Source organism: Patagioenas fasciata, chromosome 10 (genome assembly GCF_037038585.1).
Source record: "Patagioenas fasciata isolate bPatFas1 chromosome 10, bPatFas1.hap1, whole genome shotgun sequence".
In the NCBI taxonomy this organism is placed as follows: Eukaryota; Metazoa; Chordata; class Aves; order Columbiformes; family Columbidae; genus Patagioenas; species Patagioenas fasciata.
The window spans coordinates 14153807-14174541 of NC_092529.1; the positions used below are offsets into that span (position 1 = coordinate 14153807).

The 20735-nt window shown below is 39.8% G+C and overlaps 1 protein-coding gene across 12 annotated transcripts in view; it reads right to left on the reverse strand.

Moving 5' to 3' along the window:
• LOC136105736 (contactin-4) overlaps positions 1 to 20735 on the reverse strand; it is a 335594-nt gene that overhangs the window by 146319 nt on the left and 168540 nt on the right. For all 12 annotated transcript variants that reach the window (XM_071813202.1, XM_071813201.1, XM_071813208.1 and 9 more), the window contains one exon: positions 16580 to 16718. In XM_071813202.1, the coding sequence (XP_071669303.1) occupies positions 16580 to 16634 (55 nt within the window). In that variant the 5' untranslated portion in view covers positions 16635 to 16718. The remainder of the gene's footprint in view (positions 1 to 16579; positions 16719 to 20735) is intronic.

Consider the following 20735-nt stretch of genomic DNA (forward strand, 5'->3'; position numbering starts at 1 on the left):
GCTATGTTGGCCACTGCATAGTAACTAATGAATACACATGAGTTCTTCTGAAGTCTTCAGAAGCAACTTAAATAGTTTTTAAACTACTGCATTCTCCTGCTCACAATAAACAATGCTTGCAAGGGACAAACCATAGCTCCCATTTTCTCTAAATTTTTCTACTTCTCCATTGCTCCCACTGGCTCTGCAGGGGCAGCCAGGGCAGCTCTCACATGTGCACATTAGCAGCTGGAAGGGGTTTTTTAGCTGTATATGTGCCTTATGTGCTCAGAGCCTTGCTAGGCACCCCAGCTCCTCAAGGTCCCCCCGCTACCCCTGCACCCACGGGACACGCCAAGTACCAGGAATGGCACAACCTGCAAAACTTCAGCCTTTTGGACTCAGCTTTCCTACAGAAATTCTGCTAGAATCTGTCCTGCTAATTATTAAGCATATGAAGACCTTGGCTCTTGTAATTTGACTGATTGGACTAGCACATTTTATCAGATGTTACACATTAAAACTGCCCCCCCCCCCCTTTTTTAAGCTATATTATGACATCTCTCAAATTACATAAAATCCTTGTTAACTGCTGTAATTTTAACTGCTATATTTTCATGTGTCTTCTCCTAAACAGTTTTAGAAGAAAGCAGTAAAATGCCAGAAAACGTCTACATTGAAAAATAGGGAGGAGTGTTTAAGTTTTGCCAGTAATTGCATGTCACATTAAGGAAAGTTAAATTTAAAAAGTGTTAAAACTCTCTCCCATCATTTTAAACACAGCACCTTGCAAGAACTGTGAACGCTACTGCTGACACCAATGTGTAAGACCTAGCAGGCTAACAACCTTTCACAAACCAATCCTGCAAAACACTGACAGGCACACTTAGCTTGTATCACCAAGGAAAACCTATGCTATAAGCACAATTTATATACAGCAAGCAAGTTTCAAGAACAGCACAACGACACCTGCACAGAAACACCAAGTCCAGTAAGTGTCGGAACAAACCAAAATTGTGACTTCAAATAAAATTTTAAAAGTTTGGTTCAACATCCCTCATTAAAAAATTAACGAGCAATGTAGCAATGGGACCATTACTGCCCACAACACCCTTACTCCATTCCAGGAATAGCTACCAATATCCAAAGGCTAAGGTGAAGATTTTCTTTCCCTAATCTGAGGTGAGATTCCTGTCTTCTGCGCTTTTATTTGGCTTGGTTACACCAAGACTAGTTCCTGACCTTTTCAAACTGTCCAAGCAGTGCTCTAACATCAGGACTTCATCCCACAGACAGGCTGTAGTCCACAGACACGTGCTACAGATGTTTGCAGCTGGAGGCTCACATGAAGTTTGTCCTAAACTCTCACAGCACTGCCCATGGTTTCTTCGTCTCCTGCTTCCGGGCTGCGCCGATTTCTGAATCAGCTCAGAATTCTCTTAACACTAAATGCAACAGTGCAATGAACACAAGGCTGACTTGCTTTCCCTCTCTCTGGGTTTGATCTGATTCCTGAGGACGCTCATAGAGGAATAAAAATGTTTTGTTTGTTTTTAAAGTGGGATCTCATTGATTTTCAAGGTCATTTCTGCTCCAGAACGGAATTCACTGTCTTCAGGTGAGAAGAAATACATCATCGTGGTCCAGCAATTCAGTCTCACTGAGACTACCCAATATAGACAAATCCCTGTGCCAACTCTTGCTGAAAATATTTTGATGGTACAATGGAACTCTAAATCCATCATCAGTATAACATCCCAGTGTCCCCTTTTCTGCACCCTGTAGTGTTATAATTGATGTAATACCTGTCAAATATTGCTATTTCATGATGCAAGAACTGAATGCTTTGTCTCACACATATTTTCTGACCTTTATATTCATTTAAAGGCAGCTACATTTTAAAAAGGAGACATTAGCCACATGCTTTAAACATGGTCTGGATTATGAAGTAGCAGCTACAGCTGAGTGCAGAATGCCCCTTTTTCAGACGTGGATATGACTTCCAATAGTTCTACACATTCTTACCTAGTTTGTACTGCACATGTGTAGTAGTAGTCACTGTACCTTTTAACTCCACTTTCCTTTTAAGCAACTTTGGTCAGGTTTGCAGCATTCCTATTTCCATGCTTCATCAGTGCTGATGTACAGCTCAGTGGCTTTTGGTCCCTGTCCCAGCCCCATGACGTAACCCAGGCGCACTCTTACTGCTTTGCTATTCTTGCCATTTCACAAGGGTAAAGCTCCAGTAGTTCATCTTTCACACACCACTCCTGCAGCCACAGTTGCAAAAAAGAACAGGTTTGCAAAGAGACATCCATCAGGGTTGTTTGCACACATCCGTATTTTCTTGTCCTTTGGCCTCTTTCCTCACTGCCGTTTTGATATGTTTGAGTAACCATCATCTAGTGTTGCATTGCAATTAGTACCAAAAGGGATGCTAACCAATTACAAGATTATTTAGCAATTCAGAAACTGCAGAAAATATTTAGCTAGTGGTGAAATACAGAAATCATGTGAAAGAAACAGTAAGACAGCAGAAACGAGAAGCAGGATGGCAGCACATGGAAATCCTGTGTCATGAGCCAGCTCCTCAGCTGATATAAACTGGCATTCTTTGACAGAAATCAATATAATGACTTGCACTATTGGAGAACAGAGGTTATTTGTCAGGTCTCACAAACCTTTCCTTCCTCAAGGAGAAGGGGGGATGCAGGATGCTGCAGGCAGCGACAGGGATGGCTCTGCTGGACCATCCACAGGCTGGTCTCCAGAGGAACCCAGTGTCTTTCCACAGCAAATCTGCACAAACTTGAGCTGTTCAGCTTAACCCACTCGCATCAGTGCTGACTTCAAGTGCTTGCTGATACACAATTCTGCATAAAGATACCGTATTTACCAAACATCAGCAAAACATCTGCTGCACACATTGGTGCTGATCCGACATAGCAAACAACATTTACCTGTATGGCTGAAGCTTTGACAAATTATAAACTCACATTACAAAGCCACTTCCTAGTTCTGGGAGCTTGTGAGACAGGCATATTAAATGAGCAATAAAATGCAACTTAATGGGGTCAATGTTAAATTAGTTTCAATTATCAAACCCCATTTTAACAAAATGAATGCTTGGCTTACATCCAGGATTCACATAATGTACATGGGAAAGAACTAGATTCTCTCTGCTCCCACTAACTGATGGTATATCATTAGGGAATAACTTCCATATTCTATCCTAAGCAAAACATGCAAGTTCATGTGGAAATGCAGTAGACATCAAGAAATATTACTATTAAACTTGATGAAGCAAAGTCAGTAGTAATATATTTTGGAAAATTCTACACAGATTATTTACCAATTAGCTGTTTGAACAGTGTTATTACAAGGATGTTGCAACAGCTAAGAAAATATACAGAGAACCTCTGCTTTTAACTGCAAAAAAAAAAAGAAAAAGAGGACATTGGCTTTATAATATGTACCATAATATTTAGATCTTGAAAATAAGAAAAGGAAATACCTTGCAGTTGTATGTTAGATGTGCTGGAAATTAGCTAATATATTTTGAAATAATAGCTAACATTAGGGAGCTCAGATTAATAAGGACCCAGCCCCTGTCCTTCCTCCCTGGGGATGGAGAGATGACGGTGCATCCCAGATAGCCCACTCCACACCCAGAGCTGAAACAACTGAGAACCTGCACAGTTTTTCCAATCTATAAAACAAGAGGCACAGCTATTACTGGTAACTGTTCTTGGCCACTTGACTTGAGACTTGCAGCTGGGCTGAGAAGAGGCATCACCTTTGTATCGCTATTGAGAGCACTTTTATTCCAGTTGAGGAATATACGTTTCAATAACAGTCTGATTATGTGCTGCGCTGCCTTTTAGACTTGTTTTCTCTCCTTAAGTACTTCAGTCTTGCTAACCTGAAGGGACTGAAGAGACCCAACACATGTGAACGAACACACAATGGCAAAAACTTCTTCCAGGTGCCCTGGTTACAGCTGGACCCCTCGGGCTGTCCTTCAAAACCCTATCAACTGTTCCTTGTTTTGAGATTCATAAGAGATTTTGGGGAGTCTTTATGAATTATTCTCTCAGGGCTGTCACATTAGCTGTCATTTCTACACTGGCAGATGTACTACTCCTCAGCCTGCGCTCTGGGGTCACATCTCTGCCTCTTTTAAAGATACCTCTTCCCTCTGGAAGAAAACCACAGGAACAAAGCTTGTCTCTCCTTAAGCCTTTCTTCCTACTTTTTTTACTTTAATTGGCAGTAAGTGTAAATCCTTTCACTAACATTTGCAACTTAAGAGTTGCTTGTGTTTTGTTTCTTTGCGTATGCTCAGAGCATACTTGTGCATCAACCAAAAAGAGGGTTAGAGACCACTGGCACACTATGGGCATAAGATCTGTATTACACATTCAAGGAGGTCACAAAATCATGACAAATATACAAGGTAAAAGAACACGGTACTTCAATTTATTGCCAAATCACCATAACCTGGACTTCAGCAGTAAAGCTCAGAAATACAATGATATCCTTATTTGTTTCATATATAATTCTCCTTTTAAGGGACATCATAAATCTGATGTAGGTTTCTTGACTCCAAGAATTTGGAAACAATTTTTCTGTAGCTGAGGAAGTGCATATTTCTCATCTTCATTCCACCCGTGCATCCAGCCATCTCCAGCCTCTTTTTATCCTGCTGTGTTTTCTGCATTACTCCCTGCTTTCACAGCCCAGGAAACCCAACCATTAACCTGCTTTCTTTAAAGTTCCTCTTCAGATGTCTTCTAGTAAAGCACACACAGTGAGAACCTAAAGAAAATGCCATTTCACATGGACCATATGAAAAATGGAATGAAAGTGAATGCTACAGGAATGAAGCTTGATCTGGCTCTCAGCAGGCATTTCATGTTGTCCATTTACACAGACAGCAAGCTTGCAAGGGCAGAAATAATTTATTCTTCCGAGCCTCAGTGAACGCCAGTTATATTATCTGCTTTTCACAAGTGAAAACAACTACAATATTCTGAACTTTTCACCTGTGAAATACTTAAAAAGTATGAATTAAAAGATGGTTTAGCAGTTTTTTCTGACACAAATATGAAGACATTAAATTCATGCTGTACTCAACCTGCAACAAAGTTCAAACGAAACTTTCTCAAACATACTATTTTCTTTTCAGATATGCAACATAGACATAAAATATTCTATATATGACAATTTCCCACAAAACAGATGCAATCTTCATACATTTAACTCCGAAAATTAGAATTAAGACACATAAATTTATTAAGATAGATATATTTTTCGTACTTTCACTGACACCTGTAAAGTTTAATTAAGTTGAAAGTCACCAACTTCAGCTGAAGATGTTGACTGCTGGCTGGTTAATTAGTTGCCTGTTTCGTTGATTAGCAACTTCTTCATTACTCAATTATAAATGGTTGTAATGCTTGTCTTGCTTCATGGCCTAATTAATATGATATAGGCTGTTTAACAATTGTGTCTTAGTTTGATTTTTGAAGCTAAATACTTATATTTTATTGCAAAATAAAAAAATAAAATACATGAGGAAAACCAAATTGAAGCACTGCAGTGATAATGCGCAAGTTTCGGTTTTTCATTGTAATATACAGGAAGACTTTTCTAAAACTTGCAATAATGAGTCAGTGCAGCATGTCACGGGTATATCCTAATTTCAGAGCACAGACTGCCACAGCATTTGACAAATGCTTCAGTAAAACAGCATTAAACAATGTTCAGATGAATGAACTGCACTATAGCATTCTGTGCTCTATTCATTAAAAGCAATATTTATTGTGAGTATCCCACTTACTTGCCATAAATTGACTTTGAGCACAAACTTACAAGAATACATAAGCATCTGCTCTATTTAATGGCCCAAATCCTGTAAGACCTGGAGCAGTTGTGACAACCAGTGCCAAGCTGTGGAAGACAACATATATTTCTATGTGAAACCCTACAAAATCACACAGATGTAGCAAAGAGATTCACTTTCTGCTATGGATAACATTAGCCAGCAATGTTCTGCCAGCCTATCTACAGATTTAGCTGTCAGTAAAGGGTAATTCTATTATTGCCCACATTTACAGTACTATAATTATCAAAGTTGAATTGACCCTTCCCTCTTTTATTCCGTTTGGATGATCACCCTTGATTGCTGCTTAGCTGAAAGACCTTTATCCAAATAATAATGATCTCTGCCAACATCATTTTTGGTCAGCTAATGCTTCACTGCATGAGGTAAGGGCAGAAGGCAAAACCAAGGGATTTAACCCCAGAAGTCTGAGTGGAAACTGATGTTCCTCCAGTGGCTTCTATTACTATTCTAAATTATGAAAATACCCATAAAAGTGAAAAGGGAAAGAAATTTTGTGCCCATGCAGGGCAGTATCAAGGAAGGAAATGTTTACCCAGAGGCAGGCTTCTGACTAGTTATGCCAGACTTTCCCCAGCAATTCAAGATAAAACACAGTAGTAAAGACAAACTCTAAACCGAAATCTCAAAAAGTGGGAGGACCCTGTCTTGCATGAAACGAATACACAAATCATTATTTCTAAATATTCACTGCAGCCCAGTACTGCAATACCTTCTCATTCTCCTCAATGACCATGCAAGCATTGCAAAACGAGGTCCCTTTCCAACAATATTTGGATTTTCTAAGAATCATACAGCATTTTACCTAAAAACCAATAAAATAATTACTTCAAGTTTTGCCATAAAACTCCAGTTTTATTGGCAACTAAGAAGTATTTTGGGTCCATATTCTCCTTAATTTGGTAGATGCTTGGAAAAGTAGGTATTTTTGTAACTCCCTAAGTAAGATGTAATTTCAATACCTACATACTAATTCAAATGCAAAGAAGCTAAATTGAAAAGAGGCTTCATATAAAATGCACAGGGGATCAATACACAGCCAGATAGTTGGAACATCTGCTTATAAAAATGTCGGTATAGTCTCTGTTTTATTTAAAGTGCATCATCTTACATCAATAACTTTTAAGAAAGATGTAATTAAACTTTCCCAGATGGACTTGTGAGTTAAACAGAGAAAAAACATAATATACCTAATCATCTGCATATGAAAGAGAAATGACAAAATTGCATATGATATTCGGGAAATTATGTCCTCAGAGTCAGGTCATATCTAGCAAGGGCTTCACTGCTGACAGATCAGCAATGTAACATGGGCACAGAGCTCTTGAGAACCTCAGCCAAATCCTCTGCAACCACAGAAAAACTTGCCATATTATTCCTAAATAAACATAAATTATACGTAATCACACATTTTCTTGGCTTCTCTTTACAGCTATGTACAGATGAGTGATACTGTAGCATCTCACTTTGGTGGCTAAAAGTTTTCTGATTTCAGTTTAAACGAATTGTTGCCCACTTCAGATTCAGCTGTTCCCATCCCAGTTCCTATCCCTCTGAAGTTCCTTCCCCTCTCACTGTGTTTCTTTAGTTTAAACCATTGTCTCTCTTCATCTCCATGGTAGAATTACATGTCCTCTGGCTTCAAAGCTCTGTATTATAATTCATAGAACCCTATTAATATTAGTTATTATTACTATTACCACCCCTCAACACCAACTCAATAATACATTTAATTCTGTTTATATGTTTATATACAGTAAGGAAGCTTTTGTCCATCCTTGGAGACGGTCGAGGCTTGCCCAGGAAATGCAGCAGACTGGCATTACCAAAGTGGAAGAAAAGCCAAATAAAGTCTCTAGCAGAGTTTTCACTGCAACAACAAACTTCTACAGGTTTGCAGGAAAAGACAATGACAGGTGCACTTGCAGGTTCTAATGACCCTACTTTTTTGACTTTTTGTCCCAAACTGAAATGAGAATTTTAATTGTATGAAGTTTGCATAACATTTCCTTGACAACCCCAGGTTCCAGTATAAGTTGGGGAATGACCTATTAGAAAGCAATGTAGAGGAAAGGGGCCTGGGGGTCCTGGTGGACAGCAGGGTGACCATGAGCCAGCACTGTGCCCTTGTGGCCAGGAAGGCCAATGGTATCCTGGGGTGTATTAGAAGGGGGGTGGTTAGTAGATCGAGAGAGGTCCTTCTTCCCCTCTACTCCGCCCTGGTGAGACCACATCTGGAGTATTGTGTCCAGTTCTGGGCCCCTCAGTTCAAGAAGGACAGGGAACTGCTGGAGAGGGTCCAGCGTAGGGCAACAAAGGTGATGAAGGGAGTGGAGCATCTCCCTTATGAAGAAAGGCTGAGGGAGCTGGGTCTCTTTAGTTTGGAGAACAGGAGACTAAGGGGGACCTTATTAATGTTTATAAATATATAAAAGGTGAGTACCATGAGGATGGAGCCATGCTCTTCTCAGTGGCAAACAATGATAGGACAAGGGGTAATGGGATCAAGCTGGATCACAAGAGGTTCCACTTACATTTGAGAAGAAACTTCTTCTCAGTGAGGGTGACGGAGCACTGAAACAGGCTGCCCAGGGAGGTTGTGGAGTCTCCTTCCCTGAAGACAATCAAAATTCACCTGGACATGTTCCTGTGTGACCTCACCTAGGCGTTCCTGCTCTGGCAGGGGGATTGGACTGGATGATCTTCTGAGGTCCCTTCCAATCCCAAACGTACAGTGATACTGTGACATTAGAGAAATGCTTTCTGGTTCTGGTGTGAGTTTGAGACACTTGAGCTCTCGTCAGGAACAAGAAGCACAAGGAAAGGACCTTCCCTGGGAGGACTCCAGACCAAGTGCTAAGGCAGGGAACGGACCTCTGCCAGCTCCTGCATCACTTCCATGACACATCTTGGGGTCCCATGCTGCTAACCATTATCCACAGCAAACTGTAACGTTCACTTTTTGTTTCTGTGCTGGTTTTGGCTGGGGTAGAGTTAATTTTCTTCACAGTAGCTGTTATGGGGCTATATTTTGGATTTGTGCTGGAAACAGTGTTGATAACACAGGGATGTTATCACTCAGCAGTGCCTACACAGTGTCAAGGTTTTTTCTGCTCCTCACACCAGCCCACCAGTGAGTGGGCTTGGGGTGCACAAGAAGTTGGGAGGGGGCACAGCCAGGACAGCTGACCCCCACTGACTACAGGGAGATTCCACATCTTATGCTTAACTTGTAAAGCTGGGGAAAGAAGGAGGAAGTGGGGGATGTTCAGAGGCATGGTCACTGTTACATGTGATGGAGCCCTGTGTTCCTGGAGATGGCTGAACGCCCACCTGCCAGTGGGACATAGTGAATGAATTCATTTGCTGTGCTTGCACATGTGGCTTTTCCTTTATCTATGAAACTGTCTTTATCTGAACACTTGAGTTTTCTCACTCTTACTCTTCTGAGCTTCTCCTCCATCCCTTCAGGTCAACAAGCGAGTGGCTACGTGGTGCTTAGTCAGCAGCTGGGGTTAAACCACGACAGCTTCACCACTTAAAACTGTTCTTACTTCAAAAGCCTTGACTTTTACAGCAGTGTGTTCCATTGACAACAAAACTATCAGCTATAACAAAATTACCTCTTGACATTCTGAAAACACATTTAACACAAACCAGTTTAATCACATTCGACAGGTAGCAACGTTGGTTGGGATGTGGATGTAGGTGACACTTGAATGGCATAAATGGTTAGCAGTCCTGGGGAGCTTAATGTCACACTGGAGTCCAGACACTAACACGAAATGGATAAAATCTAATTCCATGACAGTTAAAAAATGAAGAGAATTGCCACAGCAAGGGCCATTCCCCTGCAGAAGTGACCTGTATCTTTGCAAGACCCATCTCCATCCTATCCTTTACACCCGTTGGGGCTCGTGACCCTGCAGTCCCCAGCCCTCATGTAGCAGAAGCTCCTACGGAAGTATGAGGTAGATGACATACAGATGTTTGTTCCAGCAGAAAAAATACTAAAAGTTGGGAAATTACAAAGAACAAATGGTTCTCATCTCCCACGGGGCCTTACCATTTACTGTCCTCTGCTGCTGGTAGCAGTCTGCCCCAGCTGTGACTACGAGCAGACTTTTATGCCAGAAAACATCTTTTATTCCCGAAAATGCTTGTTGAAAGTCCTCCACTGGAGTAACTATTCAGCACTGCCTATTATTGACAATTTAAAGCACATTTTTAGGTAGCTTTTAAAAACTTTTTGAAGGACGACCAGTGCACTCATGGCAATAATCTCCAGCAGTGTGTTTGCTCAGACAGTAAAGCTTGTATGATGTTAAGTATTTGGTTTTTAGTGAAAAATCTACACTCGCAACTAGTAAACAGCAGATAGTGTTGGTGTTAAGGCACTCCTGTCTTGTGAACTCATCACCTACCACTATGGGGACTGGCAGAATTTTTTAGGGATCATTAGTAGGATCATGGCATGACAAAGTAGTTGTTACAATCAAAAATTTATTTTATCCTGAGCAGGATAAAAAAAATTTGTCCCCAAGACCCTCTGCAGACCAGACCATCTTAACATCCAAATCCATCTGTATATTGGGTAATTCTAACACACTGACCATAATTTGACCTCAAAGCACACGTAGAAAACTCCCTCACACCTCAGCAGAGGCACCAATGGCAGAAATGGGGTGAGGAGTAGGGGGCTCTGATGACAGACCTTGCTGTAGCATTTGAAAATACAGGAGCTTAAAGTCATCAAAAAAACCCCTCAAATAATTTAGAAAAAGCCCAAAGTATTAAGGGCAAGCCAGATTTCATCGGCAAAACCTTTTCCAGTGAGCTTCAGTGACAGCTTATCCAGTGCCATGAAGCCAAAGGCTGGGTTGTGTTTGAGAAGTAATTATATTAATAGGAGTCATTCGGTGCTTTATCTGTTCCAAGTGCTATGCAAACATTAATTAGGCAGTTTGGTACAGAAATGCAAAGTGCTGCAGAACTGACCAAAATACAAATTAACTAATTATGGAACTGCAACAGATTAATAATTTTCCAGCTACCCACTAACATCAAAGCACCAGTCATGGGAACTACATAGCACCAGAAAAAACGTTGAACAAATTGAATTGCTGCACCATTTAAAGAAGACCATCATTTAATATGTACAACACTACTTCTTGGTTTAATTATTTATATTCAGACATGAAATTAGCAGAATTTCTTTTTTACGTAACCTACATCTGCTTGAATAGAAGCATGAATTCAAATAGGCCTGTAAATATTCATCATCTTTGTATGGATTTTGAGTTTTAATTTTTAATAGAGCTAGACGCCTTATTTTATTGTAATGCACTGATATAAATTATACTGTGATTTTTTATCTAACAACAGAAACCACCTTAATATTTTATATATAAATATATATATATATATGTATGTTTCTTTTCCCCCAGGAATTAAATAGCCGTGCTCTAAATATTCTGGTCTGAACCACTGCTGAGGTATTGGTTGTGCTGTATCAGCACATGACAGACTGAGAAAGAGTGACTGGACAGGCATTTAGGAGAATAAAAACAGTTACCAAAAAAACACACCAAAACCAAACCACACAAAACCCCTCCAACCAAATAAATCACACAAACCAAACAAAAACAACAAAAAAAACCCACAACACACCACACTGAAAATCTCTATTTTTTTTTTTAAACTTCTGCTTTCGTGTGCATATTACTAGACTAGAAAATGTCATTTTTCAGTAGATAAAAGGTGAAACAATGCTTTTGTTCCACCCTAATATAAATCTGATAGAAATTCATATTGAAAAATACAGTGCCGTCCCTGGATTTACAGAACTAAGCGTGGGTGTTCCTGGGCTATCATGATGCCAGTAACAGGTTTCCCTGTACAGTCAGTCAGCAAACAGCCCATTGATAAACACCACTCTAACCCCTGTTCTGGCAGCTGAAATGATGCATAAACTTTGCACATGCGGTCTTCTCCATATTAATTCATCTTACCTTTTCAGATATGGGAGGCAAGAGAGCTAATAACTAAATCTGCATAGCCAGACAATGGTGAAACTCCAGCTTTTCATGTAACAAAGTGTAAATGTGTACAGAAATTGCAGAATGGCCTATACAAACCACTCTACGGAGGCAACACGGGTATTTCTAAGTTTCATTATCACCTCCCATGATCCGCTAAAAAAATGCCAGCAATCTTTGTGAAGCCGATTTTGTCTGTTACAAAACAAAGGCTTACACAGCTGGGAGGTTTCATGAAGAAGCCAAGCTAGCAAAGAGAAAGAACAGCTTTTCCTTATTTATTTGCATGATAGTAAAACAAATACTAGATCCTGTATTTTGGCCTGTGCTTTTTGGAGCTACTTCAGTCACGCCTCCTGAAGCACTGAACAGATAAAGCTGCAATAGCACTCTGACAAAAGAAACTTGTTGAAACAGAAGCATTATTATAGACCTCCAAGACAAAGTGGTTTATTGAAGTTATTGTTTTTACGTGGTGGTTGCTAAGAAAAAAAGAGGGCCAGTCTTGCTGGCTGGTGTGTTTGTTGTGAGCAGAGATTTTTCTTTGTAAATATCAAGAACAAGCAAAAGACCAGAAACAAAAGCCTCCAAGAAAACGCTGAAACAGAAATTGGGGGCAGGAGAGCAAGCCAGACTCCAGTCACACACGCAGCAAATCATAAACAATTGTCAAAAGCTACTAGGTTCCTTTTTTTTGTTTTCTTTCAAAACACGAGTGGATCTTCACAGGTTAAATTACATTATAAAATATGCATATGCACACTCACACAGCTAATGCATCTATGCGACTGCAGCTCATTAACATGTAAATATGACTTCAACGGTGAAACTCACTGCTACAGAAAGTTAATGAGGCAAAGAATCGCATAAGAGTCACAAAAATACGGAAATACTTTCATATTTGTCCAGCACATTGCAGACACACAGCCTATGCCCCATCTTCATTAACAAAAGCCAGATTGGTTTATCCTGTGAAATGTCTTTTGTTTCCCTGTCACTGTTCCCAGGCTGTACACAAATGCACTTCAGGGTATGCAATAGTTATGTGGGGCTTCCCAAGAGAGATCACTTCTTAACAAAGTCACGACTTAAAAGAGCAGCCTATTCTGCCTCTCATCTTACTCTCCAAAACGTAAAATTATCACCACCACAACTGCTATTTAAGGAATCTGACAGCCCTAACAAATCAGTCCTTTGGCAGCAAAGGAATAATTTGCTGTTACTGCTTCCCAGAGCTGATATCTGAAGACTCCTGCAAATATAATCAGAAGCCCTTAATTGATATACATCAACTATCAAGTGCAGAGAAAGCATTGTTAGTTTTTAATCAGTCCAACCTCAGAACCACCAGCGAGAAAAGCAGGCTGAAAAACATGGTGCTAGATTGGATAATGGATAGAAATGGTGTGGTAAGCTCAAAGAGATCTTTCGCAATGCTGCTGCCTTTTCGAGGGAGGCTGGACAGCCCCTAAAATTATTAGTAGATTTGCACCTCTATATAGCTGGTTTAAGTATGTCCTGGGATTGATCGAGCTTTCTACCCGAGTGCTTTATCCTGCTGTGAGGAACTGTAATATCTGAACACCCAGTACGTAAAATCAATAGCAATATTCCACGCGGACTGTGAACAATTCTGGCACATCTTACTTCTCCTGGCACGCTGGCAGCAGCAGATCACTGGTACCTTTAACGACACCTTCGGATGCTCTAAGTGTTTCGGGTTTGACAGCTGTTTAATGGCTTGAATGATACGAGTTTGGAAGTTTTCATGTAATTTCTAGTGAACAGATGTTCATTTAGGAAGCATACAAAAAGAAAAAAGAAGTGCCCAAGTAGGTGCTGGGACCAGAAGTACGTGGAACTGTACTTGGCTGTCCCCAAAGGAACCCTGGGCCACTGCTGCGCAGGGACAGGGACAGTGGCCTCTGGGGAAGTTTTGTCAGGGCAACCCACAAAAAGCTCATTCCTCACCAGGTGTGTATGCTGCTCTCGGCAGCAGAGACAAGGATAAGAGGGATACCAGGGCTGTGCATGTGGCACCAATTGGAAGAACTAAATACAAGTATTCAGTTTTCAGGTTTAAGCTAATTTTCACAGGCAACTCAATACTTAACAGTTTCCCAGTCATTTGGGCGTCCACAAGGCACTGTAATGGGTTATTAAATAACTTATCTGCAACAATTTTTACCTTTTTTTTCCCCCTTGTATAATTCAACTAGTAATCTTTTTTTCAATAATAAATCAATAGCTTGATCAACATGAAAAAAATATATATTCTTAATGTTGTATTTTTTTTTCTTAACTTAGAACTTGCGAAGAATTTAAGAGCAGAGAAATTTTACAGAGTGAAGGAAAGTTTCCATCCCTCCTGGGTAGCCTTGAAGCAGAGCCACCGTGCAGGGCCGCAGGAGCAGTGGCGCCCCAGAAGCGGGCAGCCTCAAGCTCCACCTGTGCCTTCCCGCTGCCTGGCAAGACAGGGTTATTCATCTCCTTTGAGCCTTTTTCTTGGGATCAACAAGGAGCAGCACAAGCACCAGCAGGAGCAAACAAACCTCCTGAAACTAGGTAAAAAAAAAAGTTGGGGGAAAGAAGGAGGCGGATCAGGAGGCAAACACAAAAATACAAAATTAAGAAAGGCTGAAGGTTTGCCTATGAACTTTTGTTTTACAGTGGCAAAGAATTAACTACTTTATAGTCACCTCCTCCCACCTTGCAGAATAAGAAACCACGAGGTATCCAGTAGAGTTTCCTCCTAAACCTTGGAATATTTAACAGGAAGAGCTGAATGTGTTCACATAGTCCATAACACCACAGCCCTGCGCAAAACACTCACACAGGTCCAAGAAGCACCCCGAGTGCATTGGCTAGTAACAGCACTGCGCCCAAGGGAGTCAGCCCTGTGTTGTGCTAACGCCATGGCTCATGCAGCAAAATCCTGTCCCTGCCTGCAGCCGGGTTGTACAACATTGCAGGCACACACAGAAACTTCCAAATTTAAATCTTACCAAATAAGACAGCCCAAACCACATCATTCAACAAAAGCAAAAAGCTTCCTCACTCACCGCCTAATATGAAACTCACGTAAAACTTTAGGCACTCCTCCCCTGTAACTCTATTAAATACCCCTCAGCAGGACAGAGAAATCAATGCCACGTCCTAAAGATTTTCAGTGCATACAAAGATGAGAAAAAATGCTGTCGCAGAATAGTATCGGGAAAGCCAGTGTTTGCGAGATGCGTTTTTCTAAAAAAAACTGATGTAAAAAATAAGGACAGTCCCCTGATCACATTCTCCTGAAACTGTTTTTTGCTGACCCTAAACATTTTGCAGATATATATTTTACTGTAATTTCTATACTTGAAATATTTTGCATGTTTTTGTTTTTCCACTGTTTTGTTTACTTGCTTTCAATAAAGGATCATACTTCATATATTTCTGCAACCTAACTTCTCTAGGGTTGCAATTCCTGAAACACGTGTGGCACTGCACTGCAGAATCTCTCTGCATCCAATTTTCTGCCAGCTCAGAAACTGTCATAGCACATTTAGAAAGACTTGGAAGTAAATTTCAAAAATAGGTACCCATAAGTACCAGAATAAAAGTGGCTTTATGTTCAAGCAGAGCTAAGCAGAAGAAAGTAAACACTATTATAAGTAGTTTGCTATTACCTAAAATGCTGAAAAAGTACCCTGACAATGAGCACATAAAAAGGGAAGAGAACAGAAGTTACTAAACAAAGCAGTAAAACATTCTGAGCATCAAGCAGCAGATAAATTAGAGCAATCCAGATAAATACCAAGGTGACATAAACATTAATTAAAAAGTAACATCCTCCCCCGGGACCAAATACATTTTAAAGAATAATAATACCAATTCAAATAATCAACAATAGATGAACAGCAGAGAAAGAGAGACTCAAAATAGACTTGGACAGCCCCAGTGTGATCCCAGCACCCGTCACTGAGGTGGAGCAATGTGAGCCCCGTTCCCCCATGGTAGGGAAATTTATTTTCCCAAGGTTTCCCTGGCACCCAGCAGCAGCTGACAAACAACTCCTTGCACTTGAAAGGGGCAGCAAAGCTTTGGTGCAAGCTTTGCTGACCCTCTGAAATCTGAAATGCCTTCATGAACCATTTGAACTCTAGGATAAAGGCACATTCCTCAGAAATTTCATTTTGCCAGTAATGTGCGAAACATTGCAACTCCCAGGGAAGAAAATTAAACAAGGGCAGTTACAGAACATGGTTATATTGCTGGAATAAGTTATTCTAATTATTTGTTAAATGGAGCGAGGTCTTAGCAGCAACGTAACACCATTTTAATGGGATTTAAAGCTATACTCCACGTAGGTTTAATTGAGCATTGAAATGCTTAGCACAGAACATGGGAAAACAACTCTCATCAACAGCAACTTTGAACTAGAAACGTAGAGCAGACCTTTGAAACATTGTGTTTTTGCTGTGGACACACTGATCAATGGGAAAAGGAGGTTGTTAAGGGCATCAGCGTGATCTGTTCAGCAACCTTTTGTAATTCTGGGCATGAAGTGGGGACTTATTTTGCCATTTTATCACAGGCATATAAAATGTAGTTCACTTTTGCATTGGTGTGAAATAAGTGGCATTCTAAAATCAAGAGTTTTTAAATGACACTTTACCTGCAAGGCACACCATGAATGATTGCAGCACGAGCAGTTCCCCTAACAACCTCATCTTCAGCTTCCCAGGTCAGAGGAGATGAGACTGGTAACTATTGAAGAGAATGGGGCTCCTTGGAAATTTTAGGCAACCTTTAATCTGTAAAAGAGAAAAGACAGATTACAAGGTGATTTAGGATTGTTGGTCCTTCTATTTGTTGACAGTTTATTGTTTCTTTCCAGGGTAGTTGCATCTGAAGACCAACAAAGAAATCTTTATAAACATTTCATTTAAAATCATTCTGAGGAGTGATTTGTGACTGTCTATGCTGGCTACCAGGTGAGGATTATAAATTGTAACCCCGTATCTGCATCTTCCACTTGAGTGTTGTGAGATTTTTTCTGGTGTCAATTTTGTCATCAGCAGATTCACTCCCTGCCTCTCTGGTGTAATCTGAAGTGTAATTAGTTAACTCTGTAGATAACAGTTAACAGGAAAGTTACAAGAATGACTCTCACTTTTCTCTACAAACATCACCTGGTATGTGAATGACATTGTCTCTTCAAGGTGACCTTTTCAAGGAACTGTTCCCACCCTGCTTAGGGAAGGGGGATGCTTTTCCCATTTCACCCCCACTCTCATTGCCCTAGAATTTTTGGAAAAAATATAAACTTTAAAACATCTCCATCTGATTTTTTTTTCCCCTTGTACTCTGTTACAACTTGTAAATGGTTAAAATTTGTAACCAGGCAATTTAAAGACTTCCTCAGCTTACCCCTGCAAAGTATCCTCCCCTCAATGAAACTGAAGGAGGAAAAAATGCCTCTTTTCGTGAAACAAACCTTTTCCAGAGCAGGCAGTTAAACATTAAAAACAAATAAATCAAGCTAGACACACTTTCCTATAATTTATTCATAGCACTGAAGGCTGGAAGTTAAGGGGCCTTCGTGCTTACAAGACAAACTGCATGACTAACAGCACGTGAAGGGGTATGATGAGAAGTTTCTGCTTGCTTTTGTGAGTTGAAATTGATAAGATTCTTCTAATAAAGTCAGGTTCAATGCACTGAGAAGACTAAGAATCTTCTGATCTGAAGATACAACTTTGAAGGGGGTAGAGATTAATTGCATATATTCATCTACTCTCACACAGACTGATTAATCTAGCTGGGGGTTACAGGAAGGACTAATCAATGAAAATAATAATTCACTTACATTGTTATTAGGAGTATTAATAATTAATTTTTGATGGAAAATGCCATCCTAGACCTTTATATTGATTAACATAGTTAAACAGTTACTCTGTGTGTTTATAGTCAACTCAAGAAACATTTTTTATCCTATATATGTATATCCTCATACATGGGTAAATACTATTTTTCCTCTAAGCACTAAATTCTGTTGCTGGTATCTGCACCTATACAGGATATTGCTACCAAAGGCAGTTTGCCCTTGGTTTTACTTATTTTAAGTGAGACTGAAGATAAAACTTATATTCACCAGCAACTGCTGAAATTCTTTTGTGTTCTGCTTTTCCCATGTGTTGTTCCCATCAATAAACCCATTGTGTCACTTATAAGGCTTCTCCTCATCACACTGCAATGTGATGCTTTACGATTGTTCTCCTCGCTCTCTGCAATAAGCTACGTGGGACTGAAACAGAAAATCACTTACAACCTTTGATACCTAATTAAAAACACAAGAGGTATAGCACTTATCAACTTAACCTACTGCCAGGAACCCATCAAAAGCACCTGCAGACCTGTCTCTGAGCTGCCAGCATGCAGAAGGGCTGACCAGAATCGCCCTGCTATGGGGATTAGGAACAACACCACTCAGCTCTCAGCTGCTTGTAAGCAGTGCCAGCGGCAAGAAAATATAGTATGTGCCTTTCAATTAAAAAAATCTAGCAATATAAAACACTAGATATGAGCAAAGTCAAGCAAAAAGTCTCTGTTCTACAGGTGTTGAGGATGGTGCTTCTGGACACTTGATGGGGATAAGGGACAATTCTTCATGGAGAACCATGGAGATGGCTGGCCTGTTTGCAGGTCCCAACGTCATTTGCATCACATTCCTGATACTCTCTTTGAACTGAAATTGCTGTTTTAGTGTTTTATTCCCTCATAATTCCATAGATGTGAGAAAATTCTTGGATAGTCTTCAATTTTTTACCCCTCCCCACAGCAACTTCTCTTATCAGAGCTTCTCCTGACTCACCACATATTTGGCAAAAATTCTGGCTACTTTGTGTTTTTTGCAAACTGATTTTTTTCTTCTTAGGAAATCATGCATCTCTCTAAGCATTTTAAACACTAATATAAAGCATTTCAAAATTACTAGTGTAAATTAATTTTTAGCTTATAAGGATATTAAAAATAGCAGGCTTTTTTTCCTTCCCGTGATGTTTTGACATGAACACTGGGTGTTGCTTTCAGCCAAAAATAAAAGCTATGCTAAAAATATCTATTTTTAGTGCTTAGCGCACCTAACAATTAAGTCCAGTGAAAAAGCTGAAAATGTTCCCTATTTCTTGGTTATTCAAAACACACATCAGAGAACCAGCAGACATCAGAGGGTCACGCGTGTGTTTCAAAGAAACATTTGCAACTATTTGAATGGAAAGAGTCACTTCTGGTATTAATGAACTAGTATTAACATGGCATGTAGACTCCTGTTTGTATTTCCATTGATGCTAATGTGGACTCCATGCACTGATAGCTAAAGCATATATCCCGTAAGAACTACCTCCTAATATATTCCTAGAAGAGGCTTTAGCATATATAATTTTCTAAATATATGGAACAGTGCCACATTCTGTCATCCTGTCCAGAAACGCTATTGCTGAATTAATAGTAAAGCTTCAGAAGCACCATCCTCCCAGAGCTCTGTGACAGCCCTCACAGGAGCTGCACTGGAAATAGGGACCTGGAGACCAGCTGAGCCCTGACCAGAATAACCACACACCCACCCACACCCTGACTTCGATTGATACATCTCCTAACACGGGCTGATATCTCACAGCAAGTTTTCTGAAGAGAAACGATGCCTACCTTAGCATAAAAAAAAAAAAAAAAAGTGAAAAGTAAATTAGATGATTACCATTAAAAATATTTTTCTAAGGTTAAAATGTGGTGGTATTCAAGATATGTCTGTGTTTTCATTTCTCATGGTAGTTCCCTATTTCACATGTGAATGAGTTCAATCTTCAAAATGTTTTCCTGTAAACATAGCTGCTATTCGTATCAGCAGGTCTATTGTTCAGAGCTGTGTAAAAACTGTTGAAGAACGCTGACTTTTTATGGCAACAACTTTAGGGAAAGGGAACATTTGTGCATGAGCAAAAAATACATATAATTGAAAAGATCCTTCCCATTTCTAAATGTTTTCTGACTATAAAAATCCCTGGGGGGTTGCACTGCTTCTGAAGGAGAATATAAGAGGCCTGAAAACTTGCAGAGTTTAATATTTTATTTCCAGAAGGAAGCGTATGTAGTTTCAACACTATACAAGATATTTTTTCAAGATGAAAATGAGATAGCTGTGCTTCAGTTTGGAAGTGCATCCCATTAGAAAACCTAGTGCCAAGACACATGTGCAGATGTCTTTTTAACTTTACTTTTGGCAATGAATCCACCTCAAATTCTTTTGAAAGGCACCTTTGTTTGTAATTGGATTCTGACAAAGAGAATTGACTCTAAGAGCCATGACTGCAATCAGCTATGAGGAAAAAAAGAAAAAAAAGATGCATGCAGTAGAAATATTTGTGGTGAATTGGTGTGGGTTAGTATGCATGGCTCTTTGTCAGTAATTCCATTTGGATGTTTAATAATTAGCACTTCTGAAAAAAAAAAAAATAGAAATGAAAAACTTAAGGTTAAGGTATGTGGCTACATTCAAAATGCAAAAAATACTTTTTGTAGATACGATTTGCACTATAGGAACTCACAGTGTTGTGACTATTCTGAATAAAAACCTGCAAAACATTTCTAAGGCCCCCAAGTATTGAAGGGGTAGCAGCAGCAGCAAGCCTTAGCAAACATCTCACGTTTTTCTACTGCACATCGGTGTGCTGCACAGTGCCAATTCTGCTAAACTCCAAAATAAATCACTGTTAATGAAGCATGCTACACATACAGACAGCAACAGACATCTTTTAATCACTCAACAAAGGAAA